This window comes from Bemisia tabaci, chromosome 8, assembly GCF_918797505.1.
Source record: "Bemisia tabaci chromosome 8, PGI_BMITA_v3".
Lineage (NCBI taxonomy): Eukaryota > Metazoa > Arthropoda > Insecta > Hemiptera > Aleyrodidae > Bemisia > Bemisia tabaci.
The window spans coordinates 8,713,375-8,739,699 of NC_092800.1; the positions used below are offsets into that span (position 1 = coordinate 8,713,375).

The 26,325-nt window shown below is 36.1% G+C and overlaps 3 protein-coding genes across 9 annotated transcripts in view; 2 read left to right on the top strand and 1 right to left on the bottom strand.

The window, feature by feature from the left end:
- The window catches only part of rdgB (retinal degeneration B), a 139,574-nt gene extending 132,578 nt beyond the window's left edge, over window positions 1-6,996 (top strand). For 5 of the 6 annotated variants that reach the window (XM_072303767.1, XM_019060371.2, XM_072303768.1 and 2 more), the window contains 2 exons: window positions 1,846-1,997; window positions 3,073-6,996. In XM_072303767.1, the coding sequence (XP_072159868.1) occupies window positions 1,846-1,948 (103 nt within the window). In that variant the 3' untranslated portion in view covers window positions 1,949-1,997; window positions 3,073-6,996. Of the gene's footprint in view, window positions 1-1,845; window positions 1,998-3,072 lie in introns of those variants that run through there. The other variant, XR_002010162.2, reaches the window with a different exon arrangement.
- A 1,962-nt stretch (window positions 6,997-8,958) lies between these two features.
- Window positions 8,959-16,448, bottom strand: LOC109043260 (eukaryotic translation initiation factor 4 gamma 3). 2 transcript variants are annotated; one of them, XM_072303770.1, is made up of 8 exons: window positions 15,903-16,448; window positions 15,029-15,144; window positions 14,358-14,459; window positions 13,426-13,569; window positions 12,014-12,193; window positions 11,112-11,215; window positions 10,410-10,575; window positions 8,959-9,421 (listed from the first exon to the last, which is right to left on the bottom strand). In XM_072303770.1, the coding sequence occupies exons 1-8, from the start codon at window positions 16,084-16,086 to the stop codon at window positions 9,302-9,304; spliced, it is 1,116 nt and encodes a 371-aa protein (XP_072159871.1). In that variant the 5' UTR covers window positions 16,087-16,448; the 3' UTR covers window positions 8,959-9,301. The 2 variants fall into 2 exon arrangements, with proteins under 2 accessions (XP_072159871.1, XP_018915948.2); XM_019060403.2 differs by having other exon boundaries at window positions 14,319-14,459.
- Window positions 16,449-20,067: 3,619 nt separating this feature from the next.
- LOC109043246 (dnaJ homolog subfamily C member 9) lies at window positions 20,068-25,922 on the top strand. Its single transcript, XM_019060391.2, has 5 exons — window positions 20,068-20,277; window positions 21,185-21,337; window positions 22,354-22,482; window positions 23,889-24,100; window positions 25,452-25,922. The coding sequence occupies exons 1-5, from the start codon at window positions 20,184-20,186 to the stop codon at window positions 25,671-25,673; spliced, it is 810 nt and encodes a 269-aa protein (XP_018915936.1). The 5' UTR covers window positions 20,068-20,183; the 3' UTR covers window positions 25,674-25,922.
- Window positions 25,923-26,325: the final 403 nt, after the last annotated feature.

Consider the following 26,325-nt stretch of genomic DNA (forward strand, 5'->3'; position numbering starts at 1 on the left):
AGCTGAACTGTTGGTAGTTTATTTATTAAGACACCAAAGAAAGTTTACCGTCAAAAACTCAAATTTAAAATTCTTAACTCTAGCAGACAATTCATTCTCTTGAGAATTTATTCTCGGTGCACCAAGGTCCCTTTTTCTGTCATCAGTCTTTCATGCATGGGTGACAATTACTGTGCCAATTTTGATTTTTAGAAAAGCGTGATGATTAAATGGCAACTGCAATAGAAAAAATGGGGAATATTTCTCCCCTTAAAAAATAATCACCCCTCGTTAATGGAAAAATGGAAGTCTTAACTTTGATTATGATTTTTTGAAAAGTTACAATTTTTTACACCAATAAGGCCTAAAAACAGGGGGAAAAATTCTGACTTGGCAAAACTTCCCACGCTGCAACAATGCTCTCAAGTGTTGAGCAATATTCTCAGATAATGTTTTACCATGTTGCAATAACTTAATTTATGACACCTCTGGATTAAAGTCAAAGAATATTGGGGCATTGTTGTGAGAGTGGAGTGTGGGAATCATTCTGACCAGTTTTAATTGGCTCTACTCCTTCCTACTAGTGCTCCTAACACAATAACACACTCAAGCACAGTTTTTCTCTCATAATTGGACTGTATTTTGCAATTTGGAACTACAATTTCCGGCCCAGTTTAGAAACGATGTATGTACCATTAGTTTCTTTATTCCTATAAGCGCTTTCATGTATGGGCTAGAAATTGTAGTTCCTAGTAGCAAAATGTAGTTCAATTCAAGATTACCCACAAGAAAAGAGACCTCAGCACCGGGAGGTAAATTTTTCTTTAGAGAGCAATTTCTGTTCAGTGAATAAAAAAGGCAACGCTTTAGTTTTCTCAGAGAAACATTTCCTAGCATCCGCAAGACTACAACACAAACCTCGCAATTTTTAATAATTATAATTATTGGTTTAGAGGTCTCTTTTGCTATGTGCAGTCCTTTTTATTTTTCATCCGAACTCTTGACTTTACTCTCAAGTTGCAAAGAGTTTCATTTGATACGGTATTTTACATATTTTATCTTATATTTTATGAGCTCTGTGAGCATGAGGTTTCACTGTGTTTTATTGAGCTCCAATGGAGCGTATTAATTGAACTTCATTTTTGAAACAGTGTGATTGATCTATCAAAATAATCCTCTCTGTATCTAACTAATAGCGTCATTGTTTTTCTAAAGCTTAAGACAAATATGTATCTGTCTACCCAAGCATTTGGGTTAGCACTTGTATTTTTATGGGGTATAAAATGCGGAGAACAAAAAATGGATAATGAAACAACATATCAAACTTATCAGTTGCTGAGTCTGTATTGTAAAGTTATTTTAAGTCAAATATCGACTGTGAAACTGAAGAAACATCGTTTCATCAATAGAAAACAAACCAGCGCCCTTGCTTGAAATTTTCTTAGAGTTATCCTCACATGAAGAAAAAAAATTAAACAAGAAATGACTAAGTATTTCTCATTCAAAAAGTAAAAGATCACAGGAAGTCTGCAATGCTGCAAACCGAGTTATGCGTTTTTGCAGTTTCTTTGTTAATGTGTCACATGCACCAGATTTTGCTAGCTTCTTAGTCGCAGAATTTTGCCTCAATTCGTGCTATTGGATTTGTAACAAATTCATTAAGGTTCAAAATACAGCTGTACCGTAAAAAAATGAGTCGTACATGGGTGCTTAGATCAACCTGCTTAAGGCAACTACCGAAAGGGCTTTACATGAGAAACGATCGGTAAGAATTTTCCCGGTTTGTTTGATTTAATTTTATTCAATAGCTGCAAATGTTCCCTCCTCACCCATTTTATGTTAATTTTTCATTATTATTTTTTCCAGGTCAGCCAAAAGAACAACATCCTTCCCCCTTAGCAGTGGAAATCCTGCCACTTCAGTTTTAAATATTACAACAGTTCCGGAGCGTCGATCAGACAAGCTCTGACGATGGTCACTTTTTTGTGTCAATAAGAAAATAAACGAGGAAAATTGAGGTAAGAACCCCTCACTTCAGCAAAAGCTGGTAGTTTTTAAATAAACTGTTCTCATTGGTAAAAGCTCATAAATATGTATCTCAGACGACTATATTGCCCATTTCCTCAAATATTTTATTTTTTCAAAGAAACTGATTAAGTTTTTCCTCGAAGTTTTCTCTGATTTCTCTCTCATATTTTATTGAATATTCTACATGCATTTTAAAGAAAAAAAAAATCGATTGTTTTTCTCTGGGAAAATAAAATAAGACGTATTATTACAGAAGTGACATGCCAATGGTAAAATGGACCTCTAGAGACAAGGTTCGAATTCAAGTATTCTTACGTAGGTATGTTTCTCCCTCAAAATTTCATGTAAAACACAATTTGCGAAGTAAAACTCACTGACATTAACTCCTCACCAAGATATAAACTTTTCGGTGTTTTCCTAGCTTTACAAAAATTTGAATTTCCTGCTCGTAAGAAAAACCTGAGTCTATACTAGAGAATCAAATTGCCTACTACCTAGAACGGTTTTAACAGGCTTCTTAATCGAACAATGTTCCTTCCCCACACTGAGTTGTCCAAAGTGTCAACAGTGTACAGCTGAGCCAAAGCATCGAGATGAAGGTTGCCATATTTTTGCAATGCAGCAATTTTAACGGTAACACTCATGTGCAATTTAACTCAAGTAGTAGATTATGGCTTTTTTCTACAAGCAGAAAGTTTGAACTTATGCATTGAAAAACGTCAACATCTTTGCTAAGAGTTACTTCTGAGTTATATTTATTGTACAAATTGTGTCCTGTGTTAAATTTTGATGAGATAACATTTATTACACTGCTTAAATTCAACCTCATCTAGTCTATTAAGTCGTAACAAAATCGACTGTGAGACTGTTTCTGCTGGAGGTTTTACCGAATTGTTGCAACACCAAAGATTTGATAATGCAATCAATATTGTAATTTATTTTGTGTCTGTAATAATTTAAACCACCCTTTACCATTGGCCATTTAATACTCAGCCCAATGACAAATACAGCCATACTACTTATCATTAATGTGCACATGACTCATATTCTGTTCAATCTTTGCAGTACTCTCTCGGTCACAAGGAATTCATCTATGTGCTTTATGGTTCCTGACACCTGAGAAATGGCCTCACTCAATATTCTGGCGTCTTGCTTTCGCGCAGACAGAAAATCCATTCCTGCCATTTGAAGTATTATTACTAGTAACTCATTACCTCTGATTAATTCATCAATCAGTAAGCTAACTCTCCCCTTACAGTCGGATTGAATTTAATTGAGTGTCTGATTTTGATAATGTAAATCATAACTATTATGAGAGGTTCTCAAGGATTTGTGCATTAGCCCCTGAAAAATATTGTTGTTGATTGAAAGTCCTGGTATTTCTTCCCTGTGTTCTCTTTTTCCTGAAACTAATTCTGAACCCTGGAAAATCCAAGAATTCTAATCGTTGGGAACTTTTAAAACTTCCAGAACCTTGATTTTTTCTTCCAAGAACTTCTCTTTGCATATTAATTTTTCCCGGAACCCTTCAAAACATCAGAATCCCTCTGGAGTGTTTGAACCTCTCATTCTACAGGAAGCTCTGTGCACTATCTTAATGGGAACACCTTTTCCTCTAAATATTTGAGCAATGCCGTAGGCAGAGTTATCTTTGATTATCCCCTATCGTTTTCAATTATTCTCGACAAACGCAGCTCAAATTTTTTGTTTTTGTTGCTATGGTATGTAAAAATACTAGGCCTCTCAGAAAAAAGAAGCTAAATCTAGGAAGAATTTTGTGCAAATCTGTTCCGAATCTACTTTTTTCAAAACAGTATTTTTATACGTTCTTGTATTTAAGGGAGATTTGAGCACTTGATTGAACTTAAATGGTCGTCTATTAAATTAAATTTTGCACCATTGTTGTCGGGTGTTTTGACTCTCCAAAAGCACTAAAGATAAAAGCATCTTTTTTAACATGAAAATCTAAATTGAATCATTTATTTATGACAAGGTGTGTCAAATCTACACAAGCTCTGGAACTCATGCGATGTAAAGTAAATCAGGGTCTGTGAGCTTTTAACGATTAGGTCATGTTAAAAAAATTTCAATACCATCAAGACAAGACCCATAAACTCTCCAAAGTACAAAATTTTTCTTGCCCTAAAGTGCTCCAGTCTCTCTTCATGTGCTTGTTTGTTAACTCTGTAACTCTCCCTGGGTTTTTTATGACTCATTCGACCACTCTGCAAAGCAGAATTATTCGCCGTTTACATTATATTGTACACTCTGTGCGAACTTTAAAATCATTCATATCACTTTACGAAATAGGGTTTTGCACTTTTTATTTTAAGCACTGTGTTGTTTGCTTTTCGCTACCAGAAATGGGTACGATTTTCAATTGAATCCCCGAAAGTTAGTATTTTTATTACCTATATGAAGTTTTATTATCATTTAAGATGTGAACTGGTTCCTCTTGGCATCTTGACTTACCAAATGGACTCTTTAAGTATTTTCAATGAATTAATTCGCAACCTCTAGGTTACAGTTGAGTTTCAAATTTTGTTTAAGATTTAGTGAGCAAATATCAATTGCAATGGACCAATAGACAAGGTGCAAATTTAAGCATAATGATACACGAAATTTCGTGAAGAAGGTGAGTTGTACAACAAAAACTACTGAAAATATCTTCTTACACAGATATTATTGTTTTTTGATGCATAGATTCAAACTTCCTGCTCCTAATTTACTTGAGTTAAATCGCACACTAATCATTACCGTGGCAGTCTCTGAGGTATGAAAATATTGCAACCTTAATCTTGGCATTTTGGCTCAGTTTTTGCATGTTGTTCACACTTCGAAAAACACCAAGTGGGGAAGGAACACTACTTATTGAGAAACCTGACAAAATCGTTGTAATGCGCAATTTAATTCAAGTAGGCTCTTGTCCTTCTTTGAGCGGGAAATTCAAAGTTTACCTCACCAATGCTTAATAAACACAATAATATCTTGGTTAGCGCTTAATTTTAGTAACTTCTGTTGCACGAAATTAATGACAAAAATTAAAAGGAATCATGTTTTGCGTGTAATTACCAAGAGGACACATATATCAGAATTCTTAAATTCGTACCTTGTCTACTGGTCTATTCAAATCAAATTTTTCTGTTTCAAATTATTTGAGGGTGGAAAATGTCTTTCAATACCTGTAGAAGACCTGTCTCGCAAGTTACTGAAAATCTTATGCTTTATGATACAAAAACGCCTTAAAATTCAGGAGTTCGAATTCGTCTTAAACCTTCATTGATTGATGAACTTTTATACTGATAATCTGTTTTATTTTAAAGTATTGATTCAGTGACATTTGGTTTAATTCAAAATTTATTTATTTTTTTATTTGTTTTCTTTTCTAATTATGAATATTGCCTTGTCAATTTTCACTGCTCAAGTGTCCAAAGTAAGTGCGAAAAGATGTCCAGAAAAAAGAAAACTTTAAGAGCCAGTCTCACCACATTTGGGTGAGACTTGTCCTTCAGTTTAGTTTCTATTTTATTTTTTATTGTATCCCAGAGAATCCGCAAATATTATTCAGACTTAGAAAAAAATCCGTGTGTGGCTTAGTTTTTCAAAAAACTATCATGAAGTTTTACAAAAATGGAAGACTAAGTTAAAACAGAGACTATGAAACTGGCTTTGATCCTCAAAATGGAATTATTTGGCCATCATATTTCACTCCTGTGTACATTAATGCAGTTATAATAATTGCCCGCAACACCTATCATAGAAAGAAAACCTTAAGTCCCTGGCTTGGCCCCAAAAGAGTTCCCAGTTCACAGTTTCATCATCTTGATTTTTTTTTTTTTTTTTTTTTTTTTTTTTTTTTTTTTGTGCCTCAGGGCTGTTTTCCGATTAAAAGAGGCTCAGGCGAGGTTGTTGGTCACAGAATCAAGTTCATTTAACTGTTTTTTTAAAAAAAAAATATATATATGGATTGCTTTTAGCTGAAAGGAACTGAGTTACATTCAGATACAACAAATTATCCCCAAAAAATTTAACATATTTTCAGTCTTATGCCTGCAAATTGTCTGTGTGAAAAGTTACGGAAATTATATTTGTTGATCAAGGAAAATCTGGGTCAGTTAGGGAATTTTTATTGTCCGTAGACGCCCTTGAAAAGCAATTCGACAGCACAACTCCCAAGCAACGTATCTTGTCTTAGGTGTTTTAAAATTTCCTACCCTGTTTTACTTTTTTTTAAGGAGAAAAAAATCAACATCACTCCTTGAAGTTTTCATAGAATTTTCTTTGCATTGCGACGAAAAACACGGCAGTTTTTAAGAATTTCTATTGAGTAGTTTCCCATATGAAAAAAAAAAAAAAAAAAATCACAGGAATTCCGCATCATCCCAAACCGAGGTATGTGGCTTGTGACGTGCACCAGCGATTTGCACGGCTTTGGTGCCAACTACAAGTCATTGAAGCTGTTTTATCGAGTCAATGCCTGTTACTCCCTTTTGATCGATGGAAGACACTCTCTGTGCACATCTATATGTTTCCTCTTTATGTACGTTAATTAGTCCCTTACGGACGAATTGTTGTCTGTTGTAACCTACTTATTTGGGATATGTTGTAAGATCTTATTTACTTGTTTTAGGTTTTATATCTTTTAATTTCCTTCTCATTTTTTTTTGTTATATCACTTTACCTCCTAATTTTTCTATTCTGATTCTAGTTGGATTTGTTGAATGTTTGAAATATTTAATATATTGTTGATGAATTTTCGGTTTTTGTTAAACAGTAGTATATATTCAGAACCTGGTGAATGTTTTTGCTTTTTTTAGATGACTGTTGATTCTTGGTGTATAATTTGTAAGTTGTTTCTTTAGAGAACTATTTTAATATATTTTCTCCATTTCCCCCAATTTTCTTTTTTTCACACTCCCCTCCCGTTTTGCTGTTTCTTACTTAATCTCATTGATAATTCTTCATGAAAATAAATGGGTTTACTGTTTATGCTGAAGTTTTATTATTTCAAGTCTTACTCAAAAAGTTGATGATCTCTCTGAATATTTGAGTGCCAAAAAATCGCAAGCCTCAACAGAAAAAAGGACCTAGTAGTTACAGGAGGCAAATTTTATGGGAGCATAATTTTAGTCACGTCAGCACTTAGATTTTTGGTTTTTGAGCTTTCAAGAAGAGCCGCTTGCCAGCGTCCTAAGGAATATGCAGCAGGCGATTTATGTCATTTTTAAGGCAATAAAGATACCATTTATATTTGGCAGTTTTGAGCATTGTAAATTTTAAGATCTCATAGTTTTTTTTTTTCTTTTCTTTCTTGAGAATTACATGTTTTTCATTGAAAACTTAAAACTTAAAAGCACCACATCTTCGGTCTGGTTTGAAACTTTATAAAAGGAGTGGGAATTTTGAAACACCACAATTGAGATAAGTGTTCTCATAATTTCATCATCAGTGTATATCGACGGAGTAAGTTCGCAATCACATATCTCGTTTGCGGTGTCTGGAAATCTCCGCCTCTACGTTATTTTTTTTTAGAGAAGAACAAATCGACATCATTCCTTGAAGTTTTTGCCGAATTTTATTCGTACAGAGAAGAAAAATCACGGCAGTTTTAAAGAATTGTTGAATAGTTTTCTGATTAAAAAAAAAGTATGAAAGGAAGTCTGCGACGTCGCAAACCGAGTTATGTGATTGCCGATTTATACCGTTGATATCTGCATTCAGGTTACTCGCATTAAAGATTCTGCCGCTGTTTATAATATCCGGTAAAGTAAAGTGGAACCCCACCCATCCGACAGTGGCAAGCGGCCTGGTTATCGGATACCAATCATGTCGGATAATTTTATGTTATTTCCAAACCTATAACACACCTATTATATAAATATAAGCAACAAATAAGAACGCAGATGAAGTGTAAAATTGCTCGCTTAATTTTGGCAAGTTAAGAATTGTGTTCTCTTGCAGTGTGATGTATCAAATTAAGACAAGCTATGTGATGATACAACAAATCGAACATGGACAAAGGCCTTTTCCCCGTTCTGCATAGTTTAGTGAGTGTAAAATGCACTTTCGCCAGGGCGTCTGATGATTCAGTGTCAGATAATCAGGGTTTCACTGTGTCAATACTTTTCAATTTTTTCTCCAATATTCATTTTTCATTTCATAAAAGTCTATTTTTCGATCTCAAATCTTCTTTTCTTCAAATCATTTAGTCCATCTACATTAATTTTAATTACTCGACTTGCAACTGATAGCTACATAGATTACAGCCAGCCAATCACTTGCACACTTGTTGTCTTACCACCTGTAATGTCAGCTAGTCTATATAAGCGTGCGCTGCGCCCAAATCAAGGTTTTCTTACATCCCTCAGACCCGTGAGACGTTGGTCCCTTCATCTTTTGACCAAAGGTTTTTTTCCATCTTTTAGACCAGAGACACATATGTGTTCTCTCAACATCCCTTAGACCCAAGTGACATTCAGACCCTCTCATCAAGTGTCTCGCTCTCAACGCTTTAAGAGCATCATTATGTGAAACCTCGACTTTGTGTGGAATCTTGACTAGCTTTTCATCCGCTTTACTTCTCTATATTTTGTGTGATATTTACCTGATATTTCGGCTTAATACAGTGAAAAACTATATCTCAAACTTTGCTGCATTTGTTTCCATTCGGTCATTCGTAGTTCGTTGGTTCTATGTTTATAAAAACGATCTGGTGCCAAAACGGATATTATTTTGAACTTTCTTCACCAATCTTAATCTATAGCATGGTGTCTCAAAAGGTTCTCAAACTTTAGCAAAAAGTTCTTAAACTTAAACACACTGTGCTTAAAATTTCATCCTCCTCTTCAAAGGGAATTTTGCCCCTGACTAAAAGTTTGCAAGAGAAAAAAAATATTGAGTCAAATGAATTTTACAACGAATGCTATTGAAGAGACAAAATAAAAGAAACAATTGGAAAGTACAATTTATTCATATGATAACACAATATGAACATTTCGAAGGATATTGATGAATCACAAGTATGAAGAAGGTAAGAATGAGTCTTCGGAGGGCACACGGAAAAATGAACACCGGGAAAGAAGCCTTAGTTCTGATAAAGCTATGCATACATTTCTTTTTTAGCAAGTTGTTCACAGATATGAAAACGTATCAATAGAAAATCTTTGTGCTATGGATTTGCATTAAATCTAGATCAAGGCATACATAAAAGGAAGGATGGGGGGGAAAAGGAGTAGCCCCTGCAAAAAATAATTATGAAGTAAGGCTGTGATATCACATTCTATGGACTCTATGATCATAAATATGCAATGACCCAATTATTCAAAACAAGACTTACTAATTGTTTTGGAAAATCATCTTGGGAATTCTCGGTATCTAGCTCGGTCAGGCGGCTAATGATTGGCTGTAATGAATGCTAAAATAAACAAAGAAAAAAAATGTCAACATCACGAAGAAGAAGAAATAAGAAGTACACACTTACACAGTCTCATTTGGTAGACAGTGATTTGTCCCTCAAAAATGGCTCCTCACTACAACTCAGATGAAAAATCTGAGATCTTAAGACTTTACTTGCAGATTGCAAAAGATAGTATTTTTTCCAAGACCAAAGGAGCATCACGTATTATAATTTTTTCCACATAGGTGTGAGAAGGAGCAACAGCAGATGTATTGTCAAAAATTTGAAAAACTACTTAGCAGTTGATAGCTCTTCCATAAATTTGTGAGAGAGATTAACGCAAAATATTGATGAGAGACATCTGTTGAAATGTCATCAAAAGATTTTTAGCACAGTATTTCGTTTTAACTTGATACTTTCGTACTGTTTAGAGTTGATTCTCCAATAAAACGACTACTTAAAGGCCTCATGCCATCTTTCTCAGTAGCTTCTCAAGTGAACGAAAGCGAACGTAGTACGTTTCCTTTGAGCTTAAGTTGTGAACAGAGGCCCCTATTCAGCGTTTTTTGTTGAACAAGAGGTTGGTTATCAACAGCTGCAGCATCTACACACACAATACCCAGAGGAAAAAAAAAAAAACAAAATACTTCTTGTACAATAAAAATTATCGATGAAAATAAAATTTGAATTCCTTAGAGTGATAGCCGTGGTCTCTTTTTGAAGTTGAAAGAAAATGATTTAAAAATGGAGGATATTCCTTTCTTTTACTCTAGTCCTCTACATGAGGCATCCTGAGGCAAAGGGAGCAAAATCCTTTTAGCTGATGAGCCCCACAACTCTGATGTTCTTGCGTGATCTGGGATTTATCAGCAAAACGGACTTTATTCCTCCCTTGGCTTCAAGATGCCTCCTGAATGTCTTTGGGCAGCGAGGTTCTTTTGCTTTGTAGCTTTGATATATCAGCACAAAATATTTATATTCTCTCGAGAAACGGATAAATACGTACCTTATTTTTATCTTGCATCCTCTTGTAGTAGTGATCACCGATAGACAATATTAAATCGCACACTATTTCTATGGATGAATTTTCTTCTTCAAGAAATAAACAGATAAGAACCCCATGCATTACAGGGACATTTAACATATCTTCATTGAAAAGATGCCCGAGAAACCTGAACAAAGAAAAAGACTGAACTACTTCCTATTCTCTAATGCATCGATGTATTGCGAATTTCTTGAAATTAATAGGTTTTGAACCAGGAACTTTCCGCAGAAGTTGCTCTTACTGATCTCAAAATGATAGTTCTTATTTAGCAGAGTGTAATGAAAAATCCAGTATGAACCTTCACGATAAAACTGTTAATTTAACTTTTAACACATCTCATCCTATCATTACGTTTGATGCGTAGGTGAATCTTTAATGGACATCTTGCCACTTCTCATCCACGCCCATCATTTTGTTAGTCCTCTTGCTAATATTTTTGTGCGAATGGTTTTTCATGTTATAAAGGTTTTGCCGAGTCAGTGTTTCCTGCACATTCAGTTTCTACAACTAAGATGTTTCTTGTCATATTCAAAGATGTGCTTCAACTTCAGAGGTTTTGATTTTTACCTAATATAATCTGAACTTTACAACAAAGATAGAAACTCCATTATAATACAAATTTTGAATCTCTAACATTCTTTTCGAAATAATTGAAAAATTTACCTGCAAAACTGGCGCCGCTTATGTCTAAATTCATTCTTTTTACACTGATTAAGATATTTCTGGTGAGAAGTTATTCCTTTTTCTTTCTGAGATTCCTGACGTTTCTAAAAAAAAATACATTAATGAATAAATGAATACATAAATAAAAGGCTGAAGGATTAAAACCTCTTGGAGGAGGTTTTAAAGAAGAAGGATTGGAGGCGGTTTCAATCCTCTGAGATGATGTAATCCTTTAGTCAAAATTTGAAGAAGTGGTCAAAATATTTTTGTCGCTCCCTAAAACCACCCAGTTTTTTTAATTTTAATACTCCTCTAAAGTTAGGCTTTGGTGTTTGTCGACCCCTGGTGACTTGTTAGAACTTAATTGCTGCCTCAAATTTTCCCTCCTGGTGTTTAATTCATGTAGCTTTTATAGTTATGTAGGCCTTACCATACCCTCCTGACATTCAAGATGTCTATTTTCAACACATCCTTCAAACCTGTTCCTACAAAAGACAGATGAATACCTGCACCTCAGTATACTACAATTTATGTTGAGGAGGGATATAGGGTGCAGTGCAAAGCCTTTGTCCGGTTTTTGCTCAGCTCTATCCCTTGGATTCTTGCACTTCTCACTTTGCAAGAGACAAGGGTTTTCTCTTGTTGATCATCCAAACCTCTAACTTGCTTAAAAATCCCATATTGGTAATATCCTGAATTACTTCTCATTGACAAGGTTCTTCGCACCCCCCCCCCCCCCCCTCCTTCTGCTGTCCATCACATTGAAGGGAAAAATGGTAGGGGTAAGAGGAGTTTAAGATTTATGGGTTTTTAATCTTCTCCCTATAAATTCACAGTGCCGTTGATTTTTTCTCTTTTTTCATTAATCGTTACATGAAATCACAGGTGAATTAAGAACTTACCGGTGGAATAACAGGTGGGCCAACTCTTTCAGTCATCATTTCATTATCAAACTGACTCTGACAGACATTGAGTAGTCTTCTTCTAAAGTAACGGTCATCTAGATAGTGCCCTCTGTCCATTTTCAGCGATAGGGATAATTTTTTGCATAACACTGCACAATTTTTTGGTTGATCAATGGCCTGGAATAGTAGTAATACATTCAATTAGAAGTCTAACAAAACCCTGCTTAGGAGGATCCTGGAGAAGAGAGAGCATCAGTAGAAAAACTGCGTTTAGAAAAAAAGGGCTGCAAATTATGAAAGTTTCTTATTGCCATTTACTGCCATAACTTCTCTTAAAGGTTCAAGAGATTTGCTGTAAGGCAATACTGGATGGCTGCTGTGAAACTTGTCTTCAACTTCCACACTTTTTGTTCCATTTTATTGATTGATAAAGGGAGAAAACTACCGATTGTATTAAAATAGTACCACCACCTTTCTTTCAAACAAAAAATGTTTAAATACAACCTGATTAAGGTTTGACGCATGAGTCATTACGGCAGAAAGTTGTAAATTTTTTGTTGTATTCAATCAGTCAAACGGTGGAATGTGCCGCCAATGCGCCCAACTTGTACATTTTGAGCAATTTTTCATGCTGAGAGTTGTAATCCCCTGTCTTTCCAGATGATATAAGATGATAAACAATAATTTTGAGATCTTAGGATTCGGCTGAGAGTCAAGCTGAAAATATGAAATGCGACTTGTAAAGATTCATCCTGTAAACTCAATTTTTTTCCCCGACTATGAGGTTTCTTTATTCTTTTTCTTTGACTATTACAAATTTACCGCAGCTCATCTTTTCCCCTCGATTGTCATCACTCTGCTTTTTATTGAATACATATCTTGATTATTCTAATGAAGCTAAGTGGAGAAAAAACAGTTCAATAGGTTCCCGCAACTTATTGTTTTTATTTCTATTTTTTTCACAGATAATAAGGGTGCCAAGTACCCTCCCGAAAACTGCCGTGCTAAGCAAAAATGCTGTAAATCCATCGAGATTTTCCCTCATTTTTCGGAACTTAACGCCTTATAAAATAAAAACTGTTTAACCCATGCACCTCAAATTTTCAGGTTAAGTTCTTGATAGTATTTACAAAAGAATTCTGTAAAAACATTGTCCCATAGTGCACAAGTTTATCTGCTATGATACATTGTTTCCAAAAAATGTAAAATAGCATTTGCAGCGTTTTTGCGTTGCACGGCAGAAAAAGACTTATATATTGGTCTATGTGATTGAAATACACGCTGTAGCCAAGTCTTCAAATTTCGGCGCTAGTTATACATGCATTAATGTATGCAAAGTAAGTCTCCTACCTAGAAATGGAAACTGAACATAGATGGACTTTTTTTCGATGCAAAGACTAGGTACTTACTATTTTTATGATTTCATCTACAAGTTTAGCAATTCTCCTCTCTTTGGTAATCATGGGCAACATTATGATTTCCTTGGCTACATCATCTACATGTACTGAGTTCAATTTGTGAAGTGCACAAATTATGTCTTCATCATCAGGGTCCTGAAAACGAAATTTAAAAATATACTAGATGTGTACATACAAAGATTAATTGTTGTCTCAATTGAAACATTTCGAAACTCAACATTTGTCAAGAGCTTAATTCTAATTCTGAATCAAAGTATGCCAAGTTGGTATTCCTCACTAGTTTTTTTATAACACTTTTCAGGATAGAAACTAGCTTTTCTAATTCATCTGAACTCATGACAGCTCAAATTTTTTATACAACGTCCAACTAACCCTACTCCCACTTTAATCTCTTCCAATATGTATGCATACAAGTCGCTTTCATAGCTCTGTGTCTTGCTAATCCCCTCTAATCGTGAACTTTTTAATTTTTCTGAAGTCGTCTCTTTCGATATTCTCATGAATGAGTGCTGTGCTCTGATTATCTTGCTTACAATAACATACTGTTCCTATCCTCTCATCCTGAGGTATGCCATTCCTGGCTGTCCTCACTCCTTTTTCCTTGGAGTTGTTCTACCAAACTGAAAGTCATAAAAACTTTCCAGGCCGCTCCTCATTTTTTAAGGCTCCTGTATGCCATAAAATTCCTTCGCTGCTTCAATTGTTTTGGGTGTTCCACAAATCCTATTTTCCTAGGGCCCGGTTCCATCATCTATTATTACTGAGGCACTTCCAACACAGTAAGCTGATATTTTCAAATTTTTTCTGTTGGCTACAGAAAGAGAAGTACAGCTTAAGTTTAATTTGGTTTTTTATGTCGGAATCAGATTTACTTTTCAACAAACTATAAATATTTCCTCATTGGTCAACGTTGTTTTTATTACATTAGATACTGGTGAAAATTGTGCTTGTTCTCCCGTCATTCTCAGTTCGTTCGCTTTATCCTCAGATGATGAACTGGTTTCACTCTTACACTGACATTTGAGCTAAAACAGATGGAAAAATAGATTCAATTAGGATAAGAGCGTGCAAAAGTTGAACAGTTTTGATGTCAAAACTGTACGAAGTCAGAATAAATTAAAAACCGCATACCGACAAATTTGATGGTCATAAAGGCTGTAAAGTATGCAGGTTTAAGCAGATTTTTTTTTTACTTTTGGAGAAGATTTCTAAAGATAAACTTAATACTTGCTCTTGTGCATTGTGTGTCACAGCATTACTATTAAGAGACAGTCCCATATCCTATTTAAGGTACAACAAAAGCAGAACATTAAAGCAGATCCTAAAAAAGCATTCCTATTTAAGCAGAACAAAAACTAGTTTTGGAGATTTTACACTCAATATTCCTGTAAGACAGTTCAAGCCTCATGTTGAGGAAATCTGTCCTTCAGAAGTCATACCTTGTCAAAGTTGTTGTATCTGCCTTAGGAAAACAGTAAAACAGCCTGAGGAAAACAGTAGGATTTTCTAAAAAGCAAAAATTCCAAAAACAATATTCCATGGTTCCCATTCATGAAATACTGTAACAGGTAGAATATTTATTTTCGAAACTTACCTTTGGCGCTAAAGTTTGAGTGCTGGACTCCTTTTTCAACACCTCTGTTTGTGAATCTTGGGACTCAGGTGCAATGGCAGGTTTTACAACCTCCTCCTCTGAACGTGTTTTCGATTCTGGAAAAAACAATTTTAACAAAGATGTGAACAAGAGAATGCTTATGATGTATGTGACTGCACCCTTAGACTGTGTTTTGAAAACACTGTGGGGCAAGGCCAATCCAGACGGGTCAGTCATTGTGCATTGAGATCCACTCCCCCGCCCGGCCCTAACTCGGCGGCACTCAATGCTACGACACAATGGGTGCTCCCATAAGAAATACATTGTAGGCGCTCAATACTACGTCACTGCGCAGTAGAGTTTCGAAAACTCGTCCTCAAGAATGACTGACCTGTGTGTACATATTGGTCTTGCTGAGGGGTTAAAGCAATTCGACGGTGTAAGTCGGCAATCACATGACTCGGTTTGCAACGTCGCAGACTTCCTGTCATACATTATTTTTTAAACAGAAAACTACTCAACGGCAATTCTTCAAAACATCCGTAATTTTCCTTCTTTGTGCTAAATAATTCTGCATGAAATTCAAGGAATGATGTAAATTTGTTCTTTTTTAAAAAAATAACATAGAGGCCGAGATTTTCAGACACCGCAACCGAGTTATGTGATTGCCGACTTACACCGTCGAATTGTGAATAAGATGGATTATCTACCAACATGTGTAGTGTACACAAGAGGTTTGAAACTCATAAAGGATGCGCAAGCAAAGGGATCCTGTGCTCGGATTAGTTTTGAACCTCATAATTTAATTCCCTTACTACGCACTTACTTTGTAAACATGATGAAAAATAAATTATAACTGCTGAATGAGCCATACCTGCGAGTAAAAGTCGTTTGTTTAGGTTGTCAACCGTTGCATTGATCTGGTTCAATCTCTGGGCAAAATTCAGCTGCCTTGCATTGAAAATTCGCATCAAATCCAGAATTTGATCAATCTTTTTGGCTTGGTCAATACTGTTGTCCGTCGACGCACCATTCTGAAATGCTGACATCGTGCACATAAAAGAGATTCAAAGGTTTATAGTAAAATGGTAATCAATCAGTAAAAAAAACTACAAATGTACACTCCTACAACAGAGAGTGATGAATTAGAATAGTAAGAGGCACTAAACTTGGGATGCTTTGAATGGTATGAAAAGTAGAAGATACTCGAACTGATAAGAGATAAGTACAATAATTTATCGAAAAATCAAAACAAAGGCGATGCACACACTAATGAGCATGAAATTACATCGTTGTGTGCAAGCAGACGATCAAGCTCTAAAGTCACAAGTACGATTTCAGGTGATTCAAGTACGCGAACAGGTGGTCTGCGGAGAGCCGGAGAGTATGCGCCATGCGATTGTGAGAGGTTAGGTTAGTCAAATCATAACAAAACATTTCCCCATGATTTCCCCTCTCTTCCTCGCCAAATGACGTCATCAGGAATTCAAACGAGCGGGAAGTGTGAAAACGCAGTCGGGTAAATCCAGAAATGATCGAAATGAGAGTTGGAACGATCACGCCAAACACGGTGCGGTCAGCGTCGAACTCATATCAACGCCTGCAAGACTGCAGGAATACCTCATGCATTGCGCGTCAGGCGCATGTTAGCGCCCACGAGACTGCATGAATACTGCTCGCATTGCACCAAACGCAATGTGAGGGTTATTTGCAATAACTTCTATAGATCGTATTCGATACATCAAACGGCTGAGATTGTATCGATATCGATTGGTTCAAAACATAAACATAGCCTCAAAAGTAAATTCAGAAATCTGAGAGAACGGGTCTTTTGTAACAGATTTTTTATTCTTTTGCGTACCAAATGCCAATCTAAAGTGAAATTGTTAGGAATTTTCTCATTTTCAGCTTTTCCAACTTAAATCCTTACAGTTTGGTTTGAGGTTATGTGCTATTGTTTTGAACCAAACGATACATCGAACCGTTATCGAATACGGTCTATTCGATCACGGGTATAGGCACATTGCACATTGGCGCTAGCTGGATTGAAGGCACATCACCTGTGAATATGGCTCGACACTCGACCGCACTTCCCTTCCCTGGCTTATTCATGCCGCTAAAATCGCCGCAAAACTAGGTCCACGTGTCATTTCTTTTGACAGTCCTTGCCCGGTTTTTACCCCAATTGAAGGGTTAATATGTATCGTAATTGCAACGATTCAGCAATTCTGATCCTTGATTTGCATAAAATTAATTTTGGTTCAATAAAAAGAAAACAGAACGTACGAAAATATCGTGTCGAAATTTATTGTGATCCTATTGTAAATCATTCCGGAAATTTCGAAACTTCTAAAAAAAACCTGGGAACTCCTCAGAAAAACTGTGATTGTAGCTTTTTAAAAGCAATGTTCAAGAATAAGACATAAAAATTGGTGCATAGCGGTGCAATCAAAGATAAATACGCTTTCTTTCGCGTGCACCCGTCGGCTTTTGAATACATTCATCTATGAAATAACTTGAACATGGTTGCTCTACGATTTTTTACGTATAGTTTGTTTCAGTGGTTGGCGGTCGCGTAGCGGCCACAGGTTCCAAACAATCGATTAGACGATTAATCGGATAACTGTAAATAGATTACTGTAATCGATTATTATGCGCTCGACTAATTATTATGAATCGATAATCGGAACATGCCTAGTCTATGTTGTATCAGGTTTTCCGTCAAAAAATGCCACCTGGCACCGAGTTTTAAGAAAATCGAGCGAACAGGAGTCGCAGATCGTACGATAAACGCTACTAGTCAATTTGCCTACGTTAGTGCGCCTTCAATTTCGTCTGATACCGTGCAATACTTCCGAGGTGGAATAGTTGCTCAGAGCGCCTTCAAGCGTATCGCCTCGACTTGATGGCAGAAAATCACGCCTGCCGCCGACATTACACCCCAGAACGTGTGGATTTACACATTTTCTCATCATTGACGGAGAGATGAAATACATCCATACCACAATTTGCAACTTTTTCACTGCCTACTTTGAACACGTAGAAGAACACGAACACTTAAAATCTGCCGTAATTTTCCCAAAGTATGACAAAAAGCATTATTTGAATGTGCTGCGTGATGTGTGAATGTGCTGTGTGAATGTGCTGTGTGATGTGATTAAAAATAGCCTTCATACTTTCTGGCCGTATCGAATTCCGATTACATTTTTGCAGTCACCAATGCATAGCTTAAGTGCGCTTCAGCTAGAATTGTATTTAGCAAATGGGTGGTTTTTATAGGAGGATTATAAATAAACAAGTGGTTAGAAATGAAAACAAAATAATATGAACTATGCAGAACTATAATCCGGGTATCGGAACTTGGCTGTTTTTGAAAACGCCTTCAAATGCGGCGTGATACCTCACGCATTCCGGTGAGTTCAAATAGTTGTATCATTGCGCCGTAAGAATGTGACGGAAGATTATAATTGAAATAGCCTTCATACTTGATGGCCTTTTCTATTTCCGTTCACATTTTTGCAGCCATCAAGGCATAGCCTAAGTGCGCTTCAGGTGGAATTGTATTCAGCAAATGGGTGGTTTTTATACGGGGATTAAGAATAAACAAGTGGTTAGAAATGAAAAGAAAATAATATGAACCATGCAAAACGATAATCCGGGTATCGGAACTTGACTGGTTTTGAAAACGCCTTCAAATGCGGCGTGATACCTCACGCATTCCGGAGAGTTCAAATAGTTGTATCATTGCGCCGTAAGAATGTGACGGAAGATTAAAATGGATATTGCCTCCATGCACGCTGGGCCTGTCGATTTCCTTCGACATTTTTGTAGTGGTGAATGCATGAATTGCGCTCCAGCTAGAATTGTATTTAGAAAATGGGTGGTTTTTAAATGAGGATTAAAAATAAACAAGTGGTACGGAATCGAACAAAATAATTTGAACTATGCAAAACTATAATCGGGGGCACATAAATTGTATACAAGATAAATCGTATACTCCCGTCGAAATCAGATAAATCATATACAGATGGATGGTGAGAGGATAATTCATATAATTTGCCAGTTTGTGAAACTGTTGGGCGATCGCGAAATTCATTCTGATTTCTGATCATTCATAATTTCATAGCCCTTCTTTCCTACAAATAATGTAAGGAATTTTTTTTACCTAATACCACGAATAATTCTCATTTGGATTATTAATTATTTCTGCAGTAATATTTCACTTCTAGATAAGGTGGATTGCCAATTATCGATACTATCCACAGACTGTCCAGCTTTTTGGGGTATAACCAGTTTGTTGGCTTAAATTTTCAGCGTCTTTGAGAAGAACTTAGTTCATTCTGACATTGTTGAGTCCATATAAAATTTACAAAATTCTAGTGAAGAACTGTGTGCAGCCCGTTTAGGAGTCCCCAATATTTTGTGTCAATCTGTGTGGCAGTGACCGTTCGTCTGTCCTAATCAGGACGGAGGCCAATTTTTAATAATTTTAAATAAGTTAAAAATACAGTCCTACAATTTCAGTAGTGTCTTGCCAAAATGCGTCCGTACTTAGCAAATGGGTGGTTTTTATAGGAGGATTATAAATAAACAAGTGGTTAGAAATGAAAACAAAATAATATGAACTATGCAAAACTATAATCCGGGTATCGGAACTTGGCTGTTTTTGAAAACGCCTTCAAATGCGGCGTGATACCTCACGCATTCCGGAGAGTTCAAATAGTTGTATCATTGCGCCGTAAGAATGTGACGGAATTAAAAGGGAAATAGCCTCCATGCACGCTGGGGCTGGGGCTGTCGATTTCCTTCGACATTTTTGCAGTGGTGAATGCATAGCTGAATTGCGCTCCAGCTAGACCTTGTCTAGTGGTCCATTAACATGCAAATTAATAGCTGTTTAGTGTAAACAAATTGCGTGTGCTCAAATGTTGAATTACCGTCGCACAGCGGAGGGCTCGCCCGATTTTTTAAACTTCCCGCTTATTGAGTTGTTTCACCTCACCGCACCGTTGCCGTTGGTCGATGACTTCCGATTAAATTCCGGCGGGCAAATAGTTTTTTTTGTTTCTGTCTGCGTTATCAGTGTGTTCAACTTCTTATCAAGAACTTTTAAATTTTTCACGTCTACTTTTGTATTTTTTAAACTTTTTCAATCATGCCTGGGCTCTTCGAGTGCTGTAAGAAATTTTTTGGAACTGACAACTTGTACGAGGTGTTGAAAATCTCGAAGAGTGCTAGTGACAAAGAAGGTTAGTTCTCTCGTGCTTACAACTTTCATTCCATTTTTTGAGCAATAAAAATTTGAATCATATTCTTTTAATCATTTTATTATCATTAGACCACTTACTTGCTCACATTTCATCAGACTACAATCATTCAATAATATCATCTGAGTTTAGGAAAGAGTTGATTTCTCACTCCTGGCTGAGGGCTAGTTGCCCTGAACTCTTATCTAACATCTCATAATCTACGTTTAAGTCAGATATTTTACAGCCACTATACCCTACATTAGAACTTTAATATCCGCACCCTCGTTTTAAATGCACATTATCGAAGAGTTGCTCCATCTCCCCATTGCCAAGCTCTCACTTCTCTCAAGTTACTTACCGCATTGAAATCAATTCGCTTGCATGTCAGTAATTATCCTGAAGAGGTTGGTTCATTCTATAGAATCCAATGATCATATCAAGGATCATGAGTCTAATTGTCAAATTTACACTCCACTAACCTGGATTTGGGACAGTGACCAACAGGGTTGCAGCCCTTGAGCGATCGATTCTGTCAAGAAGTTTTGAGTGATCGCCAATTTTGGGATGAGCATTATGTTGAAAGTCCATTCCATGGAAGGCATATGTTTCGTGTCAATAGTAACACAGGAGCTTTTACGTCAGTTCTATGTATTTTACAATTTCTCTATCACAAAATCTCTATGCTAGGTATAAACTGCAATTTAATACTGATTCCTCTCTGTACTCACTCACGCTTTTAGAGCAATGTGAAAATTTTATTTTGTCTTTCTTGAATTCACCAATGTCCGTATCGGATTAACTCTGCAAGCTAGAATGTTAAACAGAAGAACCTGCTTGGCATGCTCAGTTTTATTGACTTGGAATTTTTTTCATCTGACCTTTTAAAATTGTTTCTTCACTTTTTCAGTAAAGAAAGCTTACCATAAGCTCTCCTTATTGGTTCACCCTGATCGAGTTGAAGAATCACAGAAAGAAGAGGCAACCGAAAAGTTCAAAGTCCTTGGCCATATTCACAAAATACTCAGTGACAGAGAGAAAAGAGCTACTTACGATGATACAGGTAAGTTTTTTGTAGTTCTGTAACATTACATAGAAGTTGACGTTGCAGAAAATATAATCAAGACATTATTAAAAACAGGACTATTTTTATGGAGAATGGCTGTTCATATCCTGAGGCTAATTGTTTATATCCTGAATAATAAGAGTGCCAAATTTGATCATAATTCTATATTTCCAAGAGAAAAGTCAGCAAATAGTATGTCATGCAGTGAGGCCATATTTATGATTCAGAGATAGCTTACGGCACAATGATGCTGGAAGCCGGTCAGGAGCATGGATACAAAGTGGTGTATTGCATTGTAGCGTATACAGTCATCCTGCTCCTCCGTCAACTGTCCTCCACATTGGGCACCAATCATGATGGCTTAGTCTCAACACATCTTAACTGGCATTCTCTAAATAATTTTGGCACCATTTCGTAGAATTTGTCATTAAAAAAATCAGTGGCACTTACTTGGAGGATAAATCACTGTCCTATGTAAAAAAGTCCCAGCTCACCTCCTAACCTGTTTCAAAACTGGACGCAGATTAAAATTTCAGGATCAAGTCTTTCTCTCCTGAGGCACACAATCTTACTGAAGATATTAAACCAACAATATCACTGCACAGTAGGTTTTTGTATGCCAATCAGAGATCAGTTCAATATCAAATTACTGCGGTCCTCAATAATTTGGCAGAGAAATTACTAATTGGTATTTGCAGAACCAATCCGCGCCTTGGCCTCATTGGCCTCACTAGATTGATAACCCAGTTCGATAGTGTGACCCAGGCTTTATAAAATTGTATAATGTCAGTAAGGAGTTCTGAAACAGTGCAATCAAAATTAGCCCCTCTGGGCAGAAGGCAACGAATTGTGGAAGAAAGCATACCAAAACTTTCTTTCTCTTTATAAAAGATGCTTATTTACTCCTCAGAGTAACTGTAGATATGAGCCTTTGAATCAGACATTCAAGTTGTTTTACAGGAAAGATATGTTTAAGTTAATGTGCAATATGATCATGGTCAAATTAATTGCAGGATGCGTCGATGAAGATGATGATGGTTTCACAAAATTCAATGATCTGGAGTCGTGGAGTGAATACTGGAGGTCCCTTTTCAAGGAAATAACAATCGAAGATATTAATAATTATGAAAAAGAGTACAAAGGTAATTATTCTTTTGCCAATTTAATTCTAGCTTCATCAAATTTCTTGAAAATTCTCAAATCAGTGCCTTTAAAGTTTATCGTGGACCCATGCATTTGGGAAATTGTAGGAAAGATGCCTTTAGCTCCAAATGGATGTCCAAGAAAGAGTCTCCTAAAATATTGCACAGCTTGAAAATTCATGCCGTTAAGGCGTTCTTCTATTCACAAGTATCTTGATAGATAACTTTTTACATTTCAGCCTTCTAAGGGTAGTCTACATTTATGTGCAGACACCTTTTTTTAAGAAAAAATTACATAGATTTAAATATCTCTAATCATTCTAACCAAGGTAATTTTTTCTTAAAAGGGTGACTTAACCCTTAGAAATGCATGAAATTCGCTCCTAAGGCCATAAAACAACTAACTAGGTATCCAAGAGACATGTGTGAATAATCAAATTAGACTTTGGACCAATAAGTTTGCTTTGTTCTGTGATGGAGGGGTTTTAGGTTTGCTTACCAACCCGGTGACCTAAGTTGAATGGTCTCTGGAAGGAGTTAAGGGTTGGTTGATGAGAAAGGACGGAGAAAAAATTGGATCCAAGTGCAGGATTCGTTTTCAGAGCTATTCGAAGTGGCGGAAAAAATATCATATTATCTTGTGAGCCAGATTATACATTGTGGTTGCTGAGTGAATAGCTGAAATAACAAAGCTTGTTTGGTTTTTTCTGGTATTGATAATTCCAAAGAAAACTAAAAATGTACCCGTATCCTTTTTAAAAATCTACCCCAGTATGGGCAAATTCATCCAAATCAATAAAACCTTATTATTCTCATGAATAGAGAATTTGCAGGTGTCTGAAATTTGATGAATTTTGTGTTCAAGTGGAAACTACTCAGTGAACTGAACACAAGGATGGTCTTGGTTCATGAATTGAACAATTATTGGAGAAGATATGACAAAATGATCTAATCTGCTACAATGCAAGTGTTTAAATGGGAAATGCCGCCAGATGATGTCACTAGGCGGTGCACTATCTCACTTTTAAATATATTTTTATACTATTTCCCTTATCAGAAAAAAATTATATAAAATACTGCAAAATCAGCTCTTGCAGCACTTTCAGATTAAGCAATAAAAAATTTGCATACAAATTCTCCATTGTGATGATGAATTGGATGTATTTCTGTTAAACGGAACTAAGTGCCAAATTGAGTTCCTTTTGAAGATTTTAGAATATAACGGATAGCAGCGTTCTGTCAAACGGAGCTAAGTGCCATGAATAAGCATTGTGAGTATAGGATGGAACAAGCATCGCATTCCGCAACACCGGCTTATCCAAACCCCCTTCTCCCTTCCTTCCCATATGGCACTTAGTTCTGTTTGATAGAAATACGTCCAATTAACTTGGCTCTCTTTTTTCTAGGTTCGGAAATGGAAATATACGACTTGAAAAAAGCTTACGTGAACAGCAAAGGAGACATGGACTTCATTTTAGAAGCCGTCCCGTTTACAAACACATATGAAGAGCCCAGACTGCGTGAGATAGTACAAAAATTAGTTGATGCAGAGGAAGTCGAGTATTACGAAAATTTCTTCAATGAACCCGACAGCAAAAGAGAAAAACGGAAGAGGAAGGTATGCCGCATATTGATACATATTTTTCTGTCTTTTTTCAGCTCTTCTAATCCTGATCTTTAATCTTCTTTCTTAAAGCAATATTTTCATCTATTGTTGCAACTCTTGTGGAAAAGACAAGTTAAAAAATGAGTCATCATCATGTCCAAAAAAAAAGGGAAAAAAGGGCATCCTTAGTAGTGTATTTCCTTGAAGTTGTCCGAGTGTCCCACAGGTGAAAAAAATTAAGTAAACAGTCATTTCTCTAAACTCCTGTAATTTTTTGCTAACTATACTTCTCCAAATTTTTTGAGTATATTTGTAGAGGCTACATGGCCTCTCATATAATGCATTGATATCACATCAGGTGACTTCGATAAAACTCTGAGAGGCCAATAAAAATCTTTTCTTCCACCTTGAAGCACATATTGAGCGTTTTCAGGGCTTAGGACTTCATTTTAGACTTTAAGGATGATGCAATTGTTTTTCTTACCAAAACGTTCTTTCAATAACAGGCTTCTATCTAGGATCCCTTTCTCATGCAATGCCTCCTTTCAACCTTCATGAATTTTTGTATTTTGATATGAAATTTATCCAGAAGTATCTCAAATTTTGCACAGTTAATATCCAAAGAATTCTTTAAAACGTGCAAGAGAATGTTAAGAGTAGTTAAGAAAAGGTGGACTGAAAAAACTTAGAAAATCCTACGGGAAAAAGAGAAGTAAAAAGAGAAGTGTGTCAAAGAATATAATTTTTAAGAAGCAAGAGATGATTTAATGAAGTTCTCTCTGACATAGAAAAGCGCCAGTCTTTAGCACCACCTTCATTCATATTAGTTTTATTTTTTTAATGTAACATTTATTGATCTTCTAAAAGAAATTACAATATCGTTTAAGTATGCCTCGTGTCTCAAAAAATCATCACCAACGCTTGTTTGGTCTTGTTTTACTCAGCTGCGAACAAGTGCTTGATCTTGTAATCTGAGAATCACAGGTATCGTGACATTGATTTTAGTCCGTAAGGAAATTTCAAGAGTGATCATTTTTTTTTATTACAATTCTTATTACTCTAATAAGGAGGGACCAATTTTATATTTTGCTATAAAATAGAGCATTTTGTCATGAAATTAGCCATTTTTGCCTGACGCAAACGGTTTGGTGGCTGTAAGGCATAACCTTTAAATTGCGATAAACTGTAGATTTTTTTTGGAACTTTTTGCACTCCTGTTATTTCGATCTTGTCAGCATGAAGGTTAAAAATATGAAAGCACAAAAAACTAAATGAAAAAATTGGTCTATTTCTCAGTGTCAGGCATGCCTTACTTTGTCACATTTTTTAAATTGTTCTAATCAAACTTTCTTTGTGTTTACAGTATGAAAAAGAGGCCAAAGAAGCAGAAAAACTAGAGAAAAGACTCAGTGCAGGGAAAGCAAAGAGGAGCTCGTCTGGTGAATTAGATTTGTTCCAAGCCATCAGAGGTCGTCAGAATGCCCGAGCAGCCCAGCAGGACTCTTTCCTAGATCGACTAGCCGCAAAGTATGCTTCTCCCGACTCAGATTCAGGCAAGAAAAAAGCAGGGCGCAAAGCCAAGTAAACACTACCAGGTAATCTTTCATTCTCACGAAAATTTAGAGCTTGTTTCAACAAAGTAATCAGTTAAATTTCCCGTTAATTTTCATTTCACAGCACATCAATGCTAAGGTAAACTACTTTCTTCAAAGCTATTGGTCAATTAATTCCTCAACCCTTGCAATTTTTAAATCCAATGTCTCAAGCTTCATCCTCTCAGGTGAACTTACCCTAAATTTTAGCCTAAGCTATTCAGGGAACTGAGTGCAATTAGTTTGAAAAATCAGTTTTAGGTTGGTTTAAAATGGTCAAGTGAAGCAAAAAGTAAAAATTTCCTTCAACCTCATAAAACCTTGCCTAGAGTTCAGTAAATATAGCAACACAGAATTTGCCAGTGTAGACAAAGCAGTGAGATTGTTGGTAATACAACCCCCTAATCTGTACTAACTGTGTCTGGTTATGAGTGTCCCACAGCCAGTTTAGAAAACTTGTCTGTAGCCACTTACAAATTATTATTGTCTGGTAAAGAGGAAAGTTAGTGAAATTTCTTACTATTTATTATTATGTACAGTTAACTTCCTCTAAGCCCAACACTATTAAAGTGAAATTTTCCTCTCAGTCAAACTTTTTTAAGGTCATGTCGAATTTTTCAGTAGTCTCTTATCGCTTCAATGGAC